This window comes from Canis lupus, chromosome 18 (genome assembly GCF_003254725.2).
Source record: "Canis lupus dingo isolate Sandy chromosome 18, ASM325472v2, whole genome shotgun sequence".
NCBI lineage: Eukaryota > Metazoa > Chordata > Mammalia > Carnivora > Canidae > Canis > Canis lupus.
The window spans coordinates 34,582,656-34,603,629 of NC_064260.1; the positions used below are offsets into that span (position 1 = coordinate 34,582,656).

The following is a 20,974-nucleotide window of genomic DNA, read 5'->3' on the forward strand; positions in this document are numbered from 1 at the left end:
AATCGGCCACATTTCACCTTTTCATAAAGTACCAATAATTTTTCTATTGTACGAACTCTTGGTATTGTCACTTTCTTCCGACGTTGCAATTACTTATTGCTCACTAAGGTCATTAATGCCTTTTTTGTTCACTCATTGTAAACAAAATACTGTCCTGTTTTTACCTTTTTAATGTTCCCTGTGACTTTTCTTTTTTTTTTTAATTTTTTTTTTAATTTTTATTTATTTATGATAGTCACACAGAGAGAAAGAGAGAGAGGCAGAGACACAGGCAGAGGGAGAAGCAGGCTCCATGCACCAGGAGCCCGATGTGGGATTCGATCCTGGGTCTCCAGGATCGCGCCCTGGGCCAAAGGCAGGCGCCAAACCGCTGCGCCACCCAGGGATCCCCCCTGTGACTTTTCTTTCATAATCCAGTTATTCACTAAATATTTAATGAGATCAGATATTGCACTAGATGCTGGGAATGCAATGGTGAGCAAAACACACATAGGTGCCATCACAGGATAGCCCTAGATAGGCCGCCAATCAAGCAACCTTAACAAGGCATAGTAAATGCTACATTAGAGCAATCACAGGACACACAATCTGGTTCAGAGGGTTAAAAACTAGTTTCATCCAACAGAAGTGAAAGTGAAAAGCGAAATCTGGAGAATAAAGAGATGAAAGAAGACCAGTCCAGCAGAGGGAATGTGAAGGACCAGAGGCAAGAAAAAAAACACACGTTGGAGGAATTTAAAGATGTTCCTTAAGACTGGGTCACAAATGGGGAAAAAAGGGCAGGAGAGGTAAGGAGGGACCGTTTCATCTCATAAAGTGCTTTTAAACTGTGATAACAGTCTGGGTTAAGGCAATGAAAAGCTAGGAAAGATTGTGAAGAGCAGAAGGACAAGAGAAAGGTCATTCTCGCTGCAATTTAGGAAACACATTTCTACCATTATTTTTTATTCTAGGTTTTAAGTGATTTTCACTGTTGGCTTATTCTAAATACTGTAAAAGGAGCTAAATTAAAGGAAAACCTTTATTTGATTTCGGTGAAAACACTTCTCCATGCATCACTGGTAAATTACACGTAAAACAAGTTACTCTTGCAAAGCAATTTCTTGACTCCTGATTAACATCACAAAATAGATAAGGTTTAACAATAGACTAATAGGTAATTTTATCTTCCTTTTATTTGAAACCAGTCAGCTCTAAATTATTCATGCTAACTGAAGAACCGATATATATGCATAACCTAAAATGGTCAATAATCCAAATAGTTTCTATTTCACTTTGGAAAGTGCCTTTTAATTTTCATTTAAACACAAGAATCTCTGAAATCTAGTAATTTACTTAAAGCCACACCAGATTGCTGGAGCAGATGGGGTAACTGTGTGGTGGGCATTAAGAAGGGTACCTGATGTAATGAGCACGGGGTGTTAAATCCAACTGAATAACTGAACTCTACCTCTGAAACTCATGATACACTATATGTTAATTGATTTAATTTAAATAAAATTAAATTAAAAAGAAAGCCACAACCCAAGGCCAATTCATAATACCATAATGATTTTGTGATCCATCCCAAATTGGGACTTGAAACCATGTTCTAAGCTGATGTCAAGACTTTTTTTTTTTTTTTAAGATTTTATTTATTTATTCATGAGAGACACACACACACACACACACAGACACAGGCAGAGGGAGAAGCAGGCTCCATGCAGGGAGCCCGACATGGTACTCGATCCCGGGACTCCAGGATCACGCCCTGGGCTGAAGGCAGGCTCTAAACTGCTGAGCCACCCAGGCATCCCTGATGTCAAGACTTAAGAGAGTGATTTATGCCTTTTTCTTTACACTTTCATGTTCTCTGAATTTCTTTTTTCCCCCAAACAGTAAGTATGTAGCTTTATTATTTTTCTGGTAATAAAAACAATTCCATATGGAAAACAAAGAGAAGTACCCTCTTTCACATCTTCCTTGAGAAGGTCAGGTTAAATATTTTGAGAGCTTTCTCTGAGATACAAAATTCATTTTAAAAAACACTAATAGGGGCAGCCCGGGTGGCTCAGAGGTTTAGCACTGCCTTCAGCCCAGGGTGTGATCCTGGAGACCCCAGATGGAGTCCCATGCCAGGCTCCCTGCATGGAGCCTGCTTCTCTCTCTGCCTCTCTCTCTCTCTCATGAATAAATAAAATCTTAAAAAAAATAAAGAATAAACTAACAAAAAGAACTAGAAAGTAACAGGACATTAACAAAGCAGTGTAGAAGTGCTATCTTTTAGGTTTGCAACATGGATTTTAATAATGACTATTTTCTAAGATATCAGAATTACTATTTTCTAAAATGAACACGATTTTAGCAACCAATGGAGAATAAAACAGGGATGTTACGGAATTCTAAAAACTTTTCTTTTTTAAATTTTTATTTATTTATGATAGTCACAGAGAGAAAGACAGAGAGAGGCAGAGACATAGGCAGAGGGAGAAGCAGGCTCCATGCAGCAGGAGCCCGACGTGGGATTCGATCCGGGGCCTCCAGGATCACGCCCTGGGCCAAAGGCAGGCGCCAAACCGCTGCGCCACCCAGGGATCCCTTAAAAACTTTTTTGATAGAGATCATTCGTCAGATTTAGTTTTGAACAATGTAAAATATTCCAGGGAATGAAAAGTGCTTTTACAATCAAAACTAATTGGGATGGATGCCTGGGTGGCTCAGCGGTTGAGTGTCTGTCTGCCTTTGACTCAGGGCATGATCCCGGCCTGGGATAGAGTCCTGCATCGGGCTTCCTGCAAGGAGCCTGCTTGTCTCTGCCTATGTCTCTGCCTCTCTCTTTCTCTCAGGAGTAAATAAATAAAATCTTTAAAAAACAAAAAACAAACTAATTGGGGCATCTGGTTGGCTCAGTCTGTGTAGTGTGCAACCCTTGATCTTGAGTTGTGAGTTTGAGCCCTATGCTGGGTGTAGAGAGATTAATCTGAAAAAAAAAAAAAAAAAAAAAAAAAAAACAACTAATTAAAACACTGCAAATATGCGGAGTATTTATTTACTTGAAATACTTACTGTTTTTAAACAGTAAGGTAAAGGCAGGATCTTGTTATTCTGAAAATTAAGGAATCAGGATAGACTTGTTTTTACCTATTCAATAGTTTATATAGATTTGTTCCTAATAACTTTGTTTAGGACCTTACAACATATGTGTTGTGTGAAGAATCTGTAACATGATGATGCTTTTGGATAACAGAATACCTGTTTTCAGTTCTTTAAAAAAAAAAAATCTCGTAACATTCTGATTTTGTTGTTTAAAAAATTGTTTTCATTTTAATGAACTGAGTTAGTAACAAACAAATATACAAAATTGTCTTTCACATTTCCATACATTGTATTATGGACCACTTGAAACTCTGGGCTACAAATGCAGGTTTCTTTGTATCCTTAACTTCAATTATTGTCACTTATAAATAAAGGTGATTTTCGAAAACATGCATTTGTGAACATAGATGCCAAAAGTTGTACATGTAAGTTAATGCACAACCAATGGTGTACATTGTTCTTTTGTGCAGTTATGTGTCAAGTGCAATTGACACACATAGAAGCAGTTATCCTGGGACAGTTTAATCTATTTGAAAAGCATTTTTGAGAAGCAGATGGAACTACAGTTTAGAACAAAAACTGTATTCTACAAATACAATAAAATTCACAACTTGCACATCTGAAGCAACTTTTGGGACCGAAAGCTGATTCAATAACCTTGCTGCTATATTGGTTTTATGGATATATCCCCAAAATCATAGATTGGAAAACAGCTGTTTCAACAAAAATAAATATATATATTAAAAGTGGGACTTTTAAAATTGTGAGGAAAGCTCTGCAAATAGTAATAAGGTATGAAACACCTATAATTTTCATTTTTAAGTTTTAGAAATTTAAAGAAATCTAGAAACTGAAAGGTAATCTGAACATTTTCTAAGTGGTTTTAAATTAGGATTTTTCCATTTCACCAATGTTTTCTATTTGATAGTATAATAGAAAAATGGACGGTTTCTATTGTTTACTTCCCATGATAATTCCTAAGTCATAATAAATTTGTGACTTCATTTGCGGATCAAATAGGTAGAAACCTATTATCATGGGTTATCATGAAAATGGGAACAAGGAAGACCCTTCTACAATCACTAATCTGAACTACAAATAAACCACACCAACACAAAATGATTTTTTATATTAAATTATTTCCAGGTGTATCTGTAGGGAGGAAAATCCAATCTTTCTTTAAAATGTTTTCCTGGTTGGTGGCAATATGTGCTTTACCTCTTTAACTCTATCTACAATCTAAAATTATTTCTATATTATAAATTTCAAACTCCCTGGCAAGGAATGCAAAGGCTAACCAGCTAGGTATTTATTCAATTTCATACAAAGAAAGGACTCATGAATAGATGTCATAAGGCCCAAGTTTGATGTCCTTGCCTATGATATATGATCAAATGAGAGAAGACGGTGCAAAACAACTGGGTTTCCTTCAGGCAATTATCAAAGATGTGGCCTCTGATATTATGAAAACACTTGTTTTACTAAAATGAATACAACTGCCAACATTTTGAGAGCAACTGCAGTTGAAAGGAAATGGGTTATTTTCTATAGGAAACCTAAGATCAACTTTAATGAAATGTCCCTGTTTTCCATGGGCCGGCCTCACGAAGAAGATGTGGCTAGTGATTTCAAACATGTACTTCAAATGTTATCTAAATACATGATGGCTTTTAAAAGTGTTTAACCATCAATGATTCAGGAAAGCAGGCTGGGGGAATGAAGACATGTACTTATAACACTAATTAGGAGATGTAGTTATCTACTCTGCAGTTTGGAAATGAAAGAAACCAATTCTGTCCAGAGTCAGTATCAGAAGGAAATATGGCTGCTTCCTACTCTTCTCCACTTTGCAAAATCAATTTTATGATGCTCTCACTGCTGATAAGTCTCATTTGAGTTAGGCAAAATGAATCTAATAGGTTACTTTTGTTTTCAAAATAGACTGTTTAAACGGGTCTTTTTAAAGACTTTCAGAAACAGAACATTTAACCATTGAGAGATACTTCCATTATTACCTTGTCTAATGGCAGGTAACAAAGACTGTTGGATTAAGGATTATTGCTTTTAATAAGATAACCATCAGAAATAAATATGTAAGCTTAACTCAAATACTCATTTTCTACCCAATGCTACAATATGTTTTATTCTCAAATCAAGTCACGTGTTATCTTTAATTCTTTGCCAGTTTACCAAGGTTTTAAGTTTAAAAGAAGTTGGCCTGTTAACTCAAAATCAAGACGATAGCAATGTTCACATAAGCACGTCTTATTTGGGCATTGAGCAGGAACACTGCTTTCTTGATAGGACTTAAGGCACTAAATGGTGGTAAAATAAACAAAAAGTATGATGATTAACAACTTCTTTAGAATCCTAAAAAAGGAGATCGTTTAGAAGGACACTAGTAAATCTTTTTCTCAAACAAATAAGGCATCCTGTTGGCAAACACAAATAAAAACAAAAGGTCATGTTGAACCTAATACATTCACTGTCTCAGCTAAACTACTTGAAACACTAGCTATCAAACTAAAGAAAGCTACAACAGCATGTATAAAGGTTGGAAAGGCACCAAGAGGAGAGTTATACTACTTCCAGTTCTAAGAGTTAGGTGAGCTGTGTCTAACACTGCACGTAGCCTAATTAGAAATTTCATTCTTCCAAACGTATGTGGTTAATTTTGATTTTGACATATCGATTAATCAAGCACTAGTTTAGTCAGGAATTTATTTTCATGAACTAGAAAATTACTGCAGTGTCTAACACAACTCCACTTATAAAGCTACACTAATTCTAGTACTGAATGCATATTCTGGATAACACTGGAGCAAAACCATATAGACAAAAATGGTTACCTCAAGATAGAATTCACAATAGAAATTCAATATATAACTAAATAAGATTTACTGAAAATAATGAAAAGTGTAGTACAGATACATCAAACATAATTATAACCACATTTTCCTTGTGAAAAATACAACTATTAGTGAAATAAAATGTACAATTGAAAATTTTTCCAAAGGAAAAACAGTATAAAGGAAAATACTTTTCTTTGAGATAGGGAAAATAGTATGTCATTGTTTTTTTTTTTTTCATTACAATATAATTTGACACAAAAAGCAGTCCTAGAATTGCACCAATTCCACATCCAGTTTCCTGAACATGATAAGAGTAAAAGGAGTTCGTAAAGCAGAATGCAGTTTCTGAATTTCATATTTTAAATTGAGGATATTCTCATACAAAATGTCACATCACACCAGATCTGTTTACATAATATACAATACTTTCTGTTTTGTGGCCAGACACGAATATAAACATATGCATTTTGTGCCACCTCTCTTTCGTTCTGGTGTTTAGTCAGAGTCAGGAAAAAATAATCAAGTTACTTAAGTGTTATCTCTCTAGCAATAAAGAAAAATTATATTTAGTGCATGCTTCATCATTTGTCAAAAAACATTTCTGAAAATAAAACTCAGTTACCCAACGGTTTACAAAATAGAAAAATCATTCATTAGGATAAAAATGTGGTGGGATTTTAGGTCCATTTCCAAAGGACTGACTTCCTTGGCAGCACCACTGTCCTTCAGCAGAGGTTATGATGCAAGTTCTATGATCAAAGCAGGTATGCCCGCAGACCACTGCTTGACATTCAATTATATGAGGCCTTACACCCCCTTTGACCACCCTTCTCTGCTAGTTCATTAGTGCTATAAAATAGACGGAACTTTTGTGGAAATGTTAGGAACATTTCTGCTGTACATGATTTAGAAGTTCTCCAAATTTTTCAAATAGGTCTTCCACCCATTTTACATTTTTCATACAAAGTTGAACAATTTCTTCCTGTCCTAAGTCTTCATTTCTTTTCTGCACAGAAGAAATCTAAAATAAAGAGGATTATCACATTAGCTCATACTTGACACTTTATTAACTCTTTATAAGGGTTTATTGTTGCTGTATCTTGAACAAAAAGGATTTTATGGATATACCTACAAATATTGATTTAAAAAAAATTCCATCCATGGAGGATAATTATTTCATATAAATTTGAGTGAAGTCTAATCCTATAATTTTTAGCTCCATTAGGGCAAAGAGGAAGGCTAGAAAAAAATGGTTCAAATTTTCTGAATTCCTTCCAATCGCATTAAAAACTAAGTGACAGGGCAGCCCCAGTGGCTCAGCGGTTTAGTGCTGCCTTCAGCCTGGGGCGTGAGTCTGGAGACCCGGGATCGAGTCCCACATGGGATCGAGTCCCACATCGGGCTCCCTGCATGGAGCTTGCTTCTCCCTCTACCTCTGTCTCTGCTTCTCTCTGTCTCTCATGAATATAAATAAAATCTTAAAAAAAAACAAAACTAAATGACAAATTTTGGGTTTAATTTTGCATTTCAGAGCAGAGCATTGTAAAAATAATCACCACCTTTTGCATGACCATCTTTATTTTCTCCTTTGCTAGAGGTTAGATTTATGAACATCTTTCCACTGATTTTCACCAAATACATCAAGTGTAGGCTTGATCCAACTTAATTCTTAAATAAAAAACTGATAGTGTTGATCAGAAGATACTACAGTCTACAAGCATTTAACCGTTGAGGAAATTGATCTTTATATCCCCCCCCCACAAAGTGGTATTTTTGTCATATATAATTTCTGAGCAACTTAAATTATGGTACTTAAAAGTTACAATTAAATTTTAACTATCATTTCTTTCTATTCTTTTTTTTTTTTAGATTAACTATCATTTCTTTCTGCCAAGGCACAAAAACCCCTTTTACAGCAATTACGCGGGATAAGGCCATTCTAGTGATAAGGGAAGACAGCAGGATATCAAAGCAGTGACTGAAGTGAATTAAAGCAGGATCATTATGTATTATGAGTAAAGAAAATGAAATAAAGTACCATTTATTATGGCGATATAAGGCACGCATAACAGCTTAAAAACATTACCACTTACAGTTTCTGTAAGAGCCTCAGTTTAATATAAGCACAACACATAATAAAGAGACTCAGAATATTATTTACATAATAATAGACATGTATTTTTAAAAAACAATTCACTTTAAAACATTAAAAATATACCATAGCTTAGAGAGTCTCCTTAAAGTTCAGAAAAACAGATTTAAGTAAATGAAAAAAAAATTACCTCATCTTTACATATCAGATAAACATGATATTTATAATGATGGAGTGAATGATATAAAGAATATAGCTGTATTTTCTCTGGATCAACAGCAAACTCCTATAAAAAGAAAAGAGTTTACAAGTATATTTATTTCATGGAACTTTCAAGTCTCAATGGAAATCTTAAAAATAAATGACTAATACGGCTAGATATAAGCTTAAATATGGGCAAGAGGCGTATTCAAAATAAGAATTTAAATTGTATTTTAAAGTCTTCACTCTTGGGCGGCCCCGGTGGCACAGCGGCTTAGCGCCGCCTGCAGTCTGAGGTATGATCCTGGAGACCTGGGATTGAGTCCCATATCGGGCTCCCTGCATAGAGCCTGCTTCTCCCTCTGCCTGTGTCTCTGCCTCTCCCTCTCTCTGTATCTCTCATGAATAAATAAATAAAATCTTAAAAAAAAAAAAAAAGAACCCAGGAGTCTGTTTAAAAAAAAAATAAAAAAATCTTCACTCTTTCTTGAATATAAATGTATTTATATTTTATAAATATAAATATTTATAAAAATATTAAAAAATAAAAATATTATAAAATAATATAAAAATATTATAAAAATATAAACAGTAAACAGGTAAGATGACTTATAAAGAATCCTATAAACTCTTGTTTCAGAGTTAAACAAGGTTAAAAGCATGGTATATAGGTTCTTCCGTATTTTTCCTGTGTATAACATGTATTAATGACACTAATTTTGTCATGGGAAGGAAATCCTACTATACATATTGTTCTGCAATTTTATTTTTCATAACTTGTTTTTAACCCAACTAAAACTGGCATATCCTTCTATTTATTACATATACCCACCTACTGCTATAAATTATACGAGGGCAGGGAATTTTGACCATTTTTCACAGTTCTATTCCCACAACTTAGGACCGTATTTGGCACATGATAGGCACTCAAAAAATGTAATTGAAAGAATGAATGAATCTCTCTCTTTTTTTTTTTTTAATGAGTCTCTTTTTAAAAAGTGCATAGTGTTACATTATCTGGATGGCTCTACTTATCCAGTCTCCTACCAGTGATACATAACTAGATTGTTCCTACAAAGAACTGTGCAATAAGTAAAGGTATATATTTTTATGCATGTTTCTACAGAATTTATTTTTGATGTAAAATTGATATGTTTCCTGATTTCTAAAAAGGTGATTGATAATTGGGGCTCCTGGGTGGCTTAATTGATTAAACGTCTGCCTTCGGCTTGGGTCATGATCCCAGGGACCTGGGACAGAGCCCTGCATCCCATTGGGCCCCCTGCTTGTGCTCTTTCACACTCCCTGAAATAAATAAAAATAAAATCCTTAAAATAATAAAATAAAAAGGCAATAATTTACAGTATGTTTGAAAATGAGTGAATTCCAATTTCAGTAACTATACAAATCTGGAATACTGAATCTTATGGGTATGTGCACCCTCAGATATGCATTTGTACCTAATGACAAAAAATATACTGAAAATATAAATATAGGCATCAGGTAATTCCTTGCCTATTCATCTACTTTAAAAATCTGCAAGCACTAACTACCTGTAGATACTGTACTATACAATGTAGAAAAACAAAATAAGACGGAGTCTCTGTTCCCTTGAGCTGGAGCTGTTCACTTCCAACTGAAAACACTTCACATTTAATAACAGTAGAGTAAAATATTTATTTCAATATTTTAAAGAGGAATTATATTAACTGAAAAAGGTATAATTATATCACTCCATAGACACTTACTTGTGCAGATTTGGTGGTTGTTTTAGAAGTCCTTAGAGTTTTCTTATTATAAGCTTTGCCGTTCATTTTGATTTTAGAAATAGTAGAACCCCCACTTTTTGCTTTAGAGTCTCGAGTAATTATTGTTAGCTCGGGAAAACTTTCCAAAGCAGTCTTTAAAATAAAGCAAAAATAACTGACATCAGAAGAAAACTAATCCAAACTACTTCCAACTATTCAAAACTTATTTTAAAAAATACAGATATGTATATACATTTACATGTAGTACAAACACATATATAGATGGGATATGATAAATATATACAACTTAGAAATATACATGAGTATTAAACAGAGCCACAAATTCTTTGTAGCTCCTCCATCAAGGTGTGGAATCCGTGAATTGGGGTGAACCTTAGCACCTGCTTTGTAGGGACTCCTCAGAGAGCCAGGGAGTTCTAGTACCCTGACACTTGGCCCAGTCCTGCTATTAAGAATTCACCTGTTCCCAGATGAGGATGAGTGAAAAACAGCAGCATTACAATACTTATCTGGCTTCACCACTTCCCTGCTTCTTTTGACCTCAGTTGTATGAAGAGTCCAAAACAGACCTCGATACGTTCTCCAGCCACCATGACACAGTAGTTACTCACTGATAACTCAGTGGTCATGTAACCAAACCAATTCTAGCCCACTCTTTAACAGTCACTGGTGTATTTATGTTCTTACCTATTTGGCAAATCATTCGGACATGAAAAGCTACTAACAATAACTGAATGATATTTGTAGCTAAATTTAACTAGTTTTAAGTATTGTTTTAAGGGGCACCTGGCTGGCTCAGTCAGGCACAGAATTTACTTCAAAAAGTTGTTTTAAAAGATTAAACTGAGTAACCACTATCATTTACTATTTTGACGTTAAAAGGGTTCAACTGCTCCCATTATATTTATTATTCAAAATGAAGTTCCCATTTGATAAGCTACACTGTTTTGTAAACAGTTACAACCTTTAGGGCCACTTTATTCCAGCCTCTGCGTTCCCAAGACTTTTTGTGACAAGATGCTAAAGATGATTGGAAGCACATGGATTTCAGAGGAAAACAGAACATGATTAACTTCAAAAGGCTTTAGGATTCCTAAAATTACTGAGATCATCATGGGTAATGGTGTTAGTTATTTCTAAAGAATAGAAAATCTTTTATAATCTACTATTTGTAATATTTTACTATTTTAAAAACATACTGTAATACTGTGCATGTATTTTGGCTTTGAAACGCAAATTGCTGTAAGTGAAAATAATCAAAGTTAGTAACTAATTTTAAAATTAAAAATTTGTGTTTTCTAAAAAAAAAAAAAAAAAATTTGTGTTTTCTTTGAAAATAAAAACATGGAAACTAATTTTTCAGTTGTTCATCATAACTATTGTATAAGTTTTAAACATCTAGTGCATCTATTAAATTTCAAGTGGTGGCTTTAATACAAATTATTACAGAACTGGTTTAATATTTCTAAAGGGTTGGCCAATGGGTGCTTGGTTGGCTTAGTCAGTGGAGCATGCAATTCTTTGATCAGGGGGTTGTAAATCTGAACCCCACATTGGGTATAGATATTACTTAAAAAATAAAAATCTTTAAAAAAAAATAAAAATAAAACGAGTAGCCAAATTGGTCATTTTAAAGGTTTAGTAAATTTTTAGAAAACACACATATTATAGCATTCCCTTCTCTGCACAAAATATGGCATTTTTTCAAATTTCATTTGATGACAGCAATTAAGCAGAAAATATTGGATTTAGGAGTCGGTAGACCAGATTCTTAACACTGCCTTCATACTACCTTTTGACCGTTTTTTCTCTGCAAGTACACGCCAGTGAAGAATAAGAATAGGACTATTAGTAGTTTGGTGTTGTTTATCTTTGATCTTTTTTTAAAAGCAAACTCTATGCCCAATGTGGGGCCCAAACTCATGATCCCAAGATCAAGTCACATGCTCTGTTGACTGAGCCAGCCAGGCACCTCTGTGTCATTTAATTTTGAACACCATCTCAGAGCACTAATTTTCTCCTAGATAAAATGAAGTCAGTTTTCACTTTTATGTGGAGTTCAGATAAAACAAGCATGTGAAAAAGCTATACAAATCACCCATATGAATTGAAAACTTACATCCACACAAAAACCTGCACACAAATGTTTATATAGTAGCTTTATTGATAATTGCCAGGATCAGGAAGTGACCAGGATGTCCTTCAGTACATAAGTAGATAAAATGTGATATATTCCGAGAACAGAGTATTATTCCCCGGTAAAAAGAAAAGAACTATCAAGCCATAAAGAGACATGGCAGAAAAAAATTCTTTCTTTTATAAACAAGTTATTTTGTAGATCTTGATTTTTTGTTTTTTAAAGTAAGTTCTATGCCCAATGTGGGGCTTGAACTCACGACCCTTAGATCAAGAGTCATAGGCTCTATTGATGAGAGTCTGCTAGGTGAACAGAACATTAAATTCTTATTAGTATGTGAACGAAGCCAATCTGCAAAGGCTACATATGGGATAGTTTTCAACTATAGGACATTCTGGGAAAGGTAAAACTACAGAGTAAAAAGATCAGTGGTTGCCAGAGGTTAGGTGGAGAAGGAGGGAAGGCTGCATAGAGTATGGAGGATTTTCAGGGCAGTGAAACTACTCTGTGTGACACTTTCATAGTAGGTAACATTTCATTATACTTTTCTCCAAACTGACAGGATGTATACCATCATGAGTGAGCCAGCAGACTGAGAACTGGTTAGAAGGATGTGTCAATGTAGGTTCGTCAATTATGACAAATGTACCACTCTGTTGGGACATGCTGATAATGGGGGAGGTTGTTCCTATGTGGTAAGATGGGCACTCTCTGTACTTTGTCCTCAATTTTGCTGTGAACTTAAGACTGCCATAAAAATAAAGTCTCTTTATAAAAATAAAAAAGCCATACAAATATATAAACAACTTCTTCCAAAGGAAACATGATCAAATGATTCTAAATGTTTTATGTTATACTTTCAATAAGAAAAGCTAGAAATTTCTGGATTATGAAGTAGCTTCTATGATAAGTTTTTTTGTGTGTAGATTAGCTTTTTGTTGTTCTGTATTTCTGGTAACACCAAAACCAATTTAGAGTTCCAAGATACATTAACAGATATAACTATATATATCTACCATTATGTTAAGATCAGTTTTTCCTCAGAAACTGAGGAAATCGGGCATGAAAAAGGAGTTTTGATAAGGAAAGGCCAATTCTAATTATAGATGAAATGCAAAAATTTGAAAAGGTTTAGAAGAAAAACAAGATTGGAATTTGGTAGTTTAAAGGAAGTACTTTTGAAAGCATTTGGAAATTATTATGTAGAAGCTTTCTAGATGAATATAGAAGCCTTAAAAATAAATTTAAGCAGAGAAAAGTAAATGACTAACACTAAGGATGGGCTTAATAAACTAAAAAGACAAGCAGACTCATAATGAATAAAAATCAAATTTTCAGTGGGTGAAAAAATTTTATAAAACTGAGAATGACTTACATAAATCTCCTGCCTATTACACTTAAGACTATGAATGCCAACAAGTCTGCTAATAAATCATCCGAAGGAAATACCTTGAATGACTGATCCAAATGAAGATTCAAAAGAAGTCTCTTTCGGTTATCATTCAGCATGCTATCAATTTTTTTCATATGAGGCAAAAGTAGCTCATCTAAAACAAGATAAAAATTTATTGTAACAGGATAAACTGCCAACACAAAAACTTGTTAAAAATCCAACTTTCCTCAAAGTTAAGACATTAAATTCATTGGTGTATACAAATATTACTTTTAAGATATTGGACACAGCTTTCTGAACAAAAGCTAACTTGAAAAATAGGTCTGCCAATAGCCACATAAGAAAGCAACAGCATAGTAGGATGACAGAATCAGAAGTCCTGGGTTTTAACCCTCTCTGCCACTAGATTGATGACAGCTAATGACCAGTGAGCAAAATGCCTAATTTCTCTAGACCTCTTTATCATCTAAACAATAATCATGAGCAGCCCGGGTGGCTCAGCAGTTTAGCGCCGCCTTCAGCCCAGGGTGTGATCCTGGAGAACTGGGATCGAGTCCCACGTCAGGCTCCCTGCGAGGAGCCTGCTTCTCCCTCTGCCTGTGTCTCTGCCTCTCTCTCTCTGTGTCTCTCATGAATAAATAAATAAAATCTTTTAAAAAAATAAGACTGACTTACAGATTACAGTCTCTGATTATATGGTCAAAAATAGGATGCACCAGAAATTAGACCTTGGATTTGAATCCTTTCTCGGCTACTTGTAAATTGTAGGCTCTTATGCAAGTCACTTATCTTCTATGAGCCTCAGGGTCTTCATCTACAAAATGGCTTTCTGAATTGTTTTGGGATTAAAACAGAATAATGTATATCCAAGTATGTAGAAATAAAATATGTACTATGAGGCACTACTGTTGAAGTGTATTGTTAGTGATTTTTCTTTGTTACTATCTTTTGTTCATACATGCATACAATTCATTGATAGAAGGGTAATGGAAACTGCTCATTAATCCTTTTATTCCTTTATTTTAGGTGTCCTTGGTGAATGCCATAATAGCTGAGGGGTAAACATTAGTGAGCAACACTAAATACATGAATCACCAGGTTATTTCATACATTAATTTCATCTATTTTACTGTAAGAAAAAGTTACTAAAGGAAGAGTATAAAGGAATAATATTAATTTTGTTAATATTAATAACAATACATTAATTATTTTACTATTAGTTGATTAGAAAATAATTATGTAATGTATCTTTTACTAGACACAAATGTATGATTTTAATCTTTATACCATTATTATCTGGTTCATCTTTCCAATTACTAGAAAGCAGAATATACTGACATCTGGACCTTGCATGTAATTTAGTGAAGACTTGTGGGTAGTTACAGAATTTTTCCAAGAGTAGAAATCAATAAAAATACATTCAATATAGAGTTTTTCAAGTATAGACAATTCATGAAATGACAGGACTACTTTATAGAATCAAAGCATGAATTTGTGAATTGACAATGTACAGATATCACAAAACTCATATATTAACCATGTAACCAACGAACAAGAATCAAGAAGATCCATAAAGTACTACCAAGAAAGTACTACTTAGTGGACTGTACCATTGCTCTTCTCTAAGGCTTGCATCGTGTCAGGGTCCAAAGCAATGCTAACAAGCAATTCCATGTAGCTCTTAAAGGTTTCCTTCATCGCTCTTGTGTTCAAAAAACGAGTGACAAAGGGAGCTGGAGGATCAAATTCTGGGAGAGTAAAAAGAAAACATAAATATCCTTTCTCGTAACTTTTAAAAACTTTTGTTTATAACAAGAGCCTATAAGCAGATAAATGGTTGTACATAGAATTTCTTCAAATTCAAGTTTTGCCCATTCGGTTTTTAAAAACACCCCAGGTTAGAGATTCTCAAAGTTGGTTTGTACATCACAATCACTAGAGAGCTTTTTAATTTTTTTTTTAAGATTTTATTTACTCATTCATAGAGACACAGAGAGAGAGAGAGAGAGAGAGAGAGAGAGAGGCAGAGACACAGGCAGAGGGAGAAGCAGGCTACATACAGGGAGCCCGATGTGGGATTCGATCCCGGGTCTCCAGGATCACGCCCTGGGCTGCAGGTGGTGCTAAACCGCTGCGCTACTGGGGCTGCCCTAGAGAGCTTTGTAAAACAAAACAAAACAAAAGAAAGAACCCAGATTGCTGGACTTATTAAAACAGATCTTTTGGTGCATAGGGGGTGGGAACAGTAATAATAAAGCTTAAATATTATATTTCCCAGGTAACTCTGATGCCCAATACCAGCTCAGCATTTGCAAATGTCAGCCCCATAGAACCTGTTTCTTCCCGGCGCCACCACAAATATCTGCCACCAGGCTGTGTGACTCAAAAACTGATGATTTCCCTAAATCTAAGAAATCATAAAATATCTAAGTAAATATATAGCTATCTCTTTTTTACTTCTGCACTTAAATTATGTAAAATTCTGGCCTAGAGCCAAGGCTTATGCAAGATTTTAAGAAAATATAAAACAACCCATAAACAGAAAATTTCACTCAAATTCAATGGCAAAAACAAGATTAGAAAAGTCTCAATTTTTACTTTTTTTCATTCAAATACATAACTTGTCAAAAAAAAAAAAAAAAAAAAGGAAGAAAGAACCACAGGTCCAAAATGGTATCACTAAGGCTAAGGCCCTAACTCAGTAAAAATTTTTTTTTTTTTATAAGTAAGTCAAGATTTAAATACCTAACCTAACTATAGTTCTAAGCCCCCAGAAATGTGACCTTTAACCAGTCAACATGGGAATTTCCTGGTCAGCAGTAGGAAATTTATTGATAGACCCATTTCAATCCATCTTAGGAGGGTGACCTTGCTTAAAACAACGGAATACTTTGCTAATAATTTATTTTTTTCCACTCTCTCTACCTTTAAAAACCTTTTCTTCTCTGTAGCCCTTTGGAATTCCCCTCCACCTGCTAGATGGGATGCGACTGATCCATGAATCAAATAAAAGCCAATTACATCTTTAAAATTTGCTTGGTTGCATTTTTTATTAACAAACTATTATCATAGTCTTTATTATTTTTTTTTAAAAGACTTATTTATTTATTTATTCATGAGAGACACACAGAGAGACACAGAGACACAGGCAGAGGGAGAAGCAGGCTCCACACAAGGAGCCCGACGTGGGACTCGATCCCAGGACTCCAGGATCACGCCCTGGGCCAAAGGCAGGCGCCAAACTGTGGAGCCACCCAGGCTGCCCCCTATCATAGTCTTTAATAGCAGTTCTTAAAGTATGGTCCAAGGATCTTTTGGGGTTTCCCTAAGATCCTTTACTGATTTCAAAATTATTTTCATAAAAGTATTAAATGTTATGTATCTTTTTTACTCTGTTCACCTTTATAAAAATGATGGGTAAAATTGCTGGTACCTTAGCATCAATCAAGGCCATGAAACCAAATCATACTAGTAGTCATATACTTTGCCATCTTACTGCCACGTATTTTAAGGGGGAAAAAAAAGTCAGTTTCACTTAAGGATAGTCCTTGGGACACCTGGCTGGCTCATTTGGTGGAACAGGCAACTTTTGAGGTTGAGGCTTTGAGTTTGAGCTCCATGTCGGGTAGTGGTTACTTAAAAAAATCAAAAAGTTAAAAACAAAAAAGAATTGTTTGATAAAGCAGTAAAAATTGTTAACTATTAAATCTTTACTACTGAGTAAATGTCTTAATATTCTGTGTGATGAGAGATATACATAAAGCACTTCTATTATGAAGGTATGATGGTTATCTCTAAAAAGAACATCCATGCAATTTTTTGAATTGATGAACTAGTTACTTTTCTCCCCATGGGACATCATTTTCATTTAAAAGTATGATTGACACACACACTATGCCTATGCAGACTTGGTATTCTTAAAAAAATTAATGGAAGTAAACCTGTCATTCATGAAAACAACTGACAGCATTTGCTGTCAATGATAAATTTGAGGTTTCAAATGAAAATTAGAATTTAGAAAAACATGTATCAACCACTATAAGCCTGACAACATCCCAAAACTTAAGGAGTTCACTGATGAAATCGGTCATAGCATTAATAAGTGTTATTTTTTGATACTGTAAAAATGTATGACCTAAATGTAAGAGCTAAAATCATGAAACTTGGGCAGCCTGGGTGGCTCAGCAGTTTAGCGCTGCCTTCAGCCCAGGGCCTGAACCTGGAGACCGGGGATCGAGTCCTGCATTGGGCTCCCTGGATGGAGCCTGCTTCTCCCTCTCCCTATGTCTCTGCCTCTCTCTCTCTGTGTCTCTCATGAATAAATAAAATCTTAAAAAATAAAATAAAATCATGAAACTCTTAGAAGAAACTATAGGGGTAAATCTTCATGACCTTGTATTTGGCAATGAATTCTAAATATAACACCAAAAATCTAAGCGATAGGGCAGCCCTGGTGGCATAGCGGTTTAGAGCCGCCTGCAGCCCGGGATGTGATCCTGGAGACCCGGGATTGAGTTCCATGTCAGTCTCCCTGCATGGAGCCTGCTTCTCCCTCTGCCTATGACTCTGCCTCTCTCTCTCTCTCTCTCTGAATAAATAAAATCTTAAAAAAAAAAATCTAAGCAATAGAAGAAAAAAATAGATAAATTTGGCTTCATTAGAATTTCAAATTTTTGGGACGCCTGATGGCTCAGTGGTTGAGTGTCTGCCTTTGGCTCAGGGTATGATCCCAGGGTCTGGGATTGAGTCACACATCGGGCTCCTTGCAACGAGCCTGCTTATCCCTCTGCCTACATCTCTGCCTCTCTCTGTGTGTCTCTCATGAATAAATAAAATACTAAAAAAAGAATTTCAACTTTTTGTGCCATCAATGGACATTATCAAAAGTGAAATATCAACCTACAGAACAGAATAAAATATTTCCAAATCATGTATCTGATAAGGGTTTAATATCTAGTTCATATAAAGAACTCCCAAGAACAAAAGGAAAAATGATTCAATTAAAAATGGGCAAAAGATTTGAATAGACATTTCTCCAAAGAAGATAAGGAAATGGCCAATAAGCACTTGAAAAGATGTTCAACATCATTATTTGTTAGGAAAATACAAATCAAAACTTCAATGAGATACCACTTTATACCCATTAGGATGGCTACAATAAAGAATAACACACCAAAACCAAAAAATAACAGGTGTTGGTGAAGATGTGAAGAAATTGGAACCCCATGCATTGCTGGTGGGAATGTAAAATGGTGCAACCACTGTAGAAAATAGTTTGGTAGAGCCTCAAAAAGCTAAACATATAATTATCATGACTTGGCAATTCTACTCCTAGGTATATACCCAAAGAACTGAAAAAAGGATGCAGGCAGATATTTGTATGGCAATGTTCATTGGTGTTCATTGCAGCATTATTTACAATAGCCAAAAGGTGGAATCAATTCGTGTCCATCAATAGATGAAAAGATAAAGTGAACATACAATGGATATACTTATAATGGAATAGCATTCAGCCATAAAAAGCAATAAATGTGAAAACATGCTGTAACATGAATGAACCTTGAAAACATCATGTTAAGTGAAATAAGACAGGCACATTTATATGAGATATTTAGAGTAGGCAAAATCATGGAAACAGTAGCGTTGAGATTACAAGCAACTGGGGGAAAGAGAATGGGGAATTATTGCTTAATGGTTACAAAGTTTCTGTTTGGTATGATGCAAATGTTTTGCAAATCAATAGTTGTGATAGTTGCACAACAGTGTGAATATAATTCTATAATACTGAATTCTAACTCAAAAATTGTTAACAGCAAATTTTATGTTCTATATATTTTACCACAATTGCTTTAAATGTGGAAAAAAGCAAAATCAAATATGTACATGAATGAGCTAACAGATATTTTCACATGACTAATGGATAATGTTATAAAATCATTCATGAATTAAAGACACATTCAAGGGATAAAACAAACCAATAGGTTTTAACGTAACAAGCATGAAAAGATGAAGAAACTACCACTTGTCAAGTTTATAAAATAAAAAACTTACTATCAAATAAAAATATCCATAATTGTTTGAAAATTAAAATATTCTTCCCTTTCCCAACTACAAATCTATCTAAGGCTGGGTTTTCTTCTTTCTTTAAAAAAAAAACAAAACAAAAAACAAACCACTTTATTTATTTGAGAGAGAGAATGAGAAAGCATGGGAGGGGGGAGGGGACACAGAGAAAGCAGCAGACCCCCCACTGCGCAGGGAGCCTGCCACGGGGCTGGATCCCAGAACCCCCAGGGATCAGACACTTAACTGACTGAGCCACCCAGGCGCCCCAAGGCTGGGTTTCCTTTTATATTTTAGCTGAAATAATACATGTAGAAGCAAATATGAAAATGCTACTCTTCTAACTACTGTGAATTTACGAAAATACAATTATTGTTTAAGAAATACTAACATGTAATGGGTTTATTTTCAATAAATATTTTTAAAAATTTATTTTAATTGATATTCGGTAAATATCAATAGGTAAAGCCCACAAAAACACAAGTGTTTTGGAATTCTCAATAAATCTGAAGATTATAAAGAAGTCTCTTAAAATAATTTTGAAAACCACCAGCCTATAAATCTATGTTTATTAATATTTGACTTTTTAAGAACTAAAAATGCTTACCTACTAGTGACACCTAGTGGCAACTCAAAATAACAATAAAGAAAAATTTTATCGAACGTCGTTTGAAGAAGCGGTATAATTGTGTGCAAATTCAGAATCCAAACTACTCCATTCTAAGCAGTAGGCAGGAATGCTAACTGCAGAGATTATTTATATTGCCTTCCACACATACTCAAAGCACTAATTTCTCTATAAATTTTGATTTGCATACTTTCTAAGTAGCTTTTAAAAACAGGGCAGCGGGATCCCTGGGTGGCGCAGCGGTTTGGCGCCTGCCTTTGGCCCAGGGCGCGATCCTGGAGACCCGGGATCGAATCCCACGTCGGGCTCCTGGTGCATGGAGCCTGCTTCTCCCTCTGCCTCTGTCTCTGCCTCTCTCTCTCTCTGTGACTATCATAAATAAATAAAAATTAAAAAAAAAAAAATAAAAAAAATAAAAATAAAAACAGGGCAGCCCCAGTGGCTCAGAGGTTTAGTGCTGCCTTTGGCTTGGGGTGTCATCCTGGAGACCTGGTATTGGGTCCCATGTCAAGCTCCCTGCATGGAGCCTGCTTCTCCCTCTGCCTGTGTCTCTGCCTCTGTCTGTCATGATTGAATAAATAAAATCTTAAAAAATAAAAAGATTTATTTATTTATAAAGATTTTATTTATTTATTCATGAGAGACATAGAGACACTGTGGAGCTCAATCCTAGGACCCTGAAATCATAACCTGAGCGCAAGGCAGACTACCTGAGCCACCCAGGTGCCCCCAGGCTTTTAGCTTTAACTTGGCACACATGGCCG

At 35.0% G+C, this 20,974-nt stretch overlaps 1 protein-coding gene across 6 annotated transcripts in view; it reads right to left on the minus strand.

Moving 5' to 3' along the window:
* Positions 1-3,275: 3,275 nt before the first annotated feature.
* QSER1 (glutamine and serine rich 1) overlaps positions 3,276-20,974 on the minus strand; it is a 74,541-nt gene continuing 56,842 nt past the window's right edge. For all 6 annotated transcript variants that reach the window (XM_049096318.1, XM_025452405.3, XM_049096320.1 and 3 more), the window contains 5 exons: positions 15,130-15,267; positions 13,576-13,673; positions 9,969-10,121; positions 8,210-8,305; positions 3,276-6,948 (listed from right to left, as the gene is read on the minus strand). In XM_049096318.1, coding sequence (XP_048952275.1) covers positions 6,808-6,948; positions 8,210-8,305; positions 9,969-10,121; positions 13,576-13,673; positions 15,130-15,267 — 626 coding nt within the window. In that variant the 3' untranslated portion in view covers positions 3,276-6,807. The remainder of the gene's footprint in view (positions 6,949-8,209; positions 8,306-9,968; positions 10,122-13,575; positions 13,674-15,129; positions 15,268-20,974) is intronic.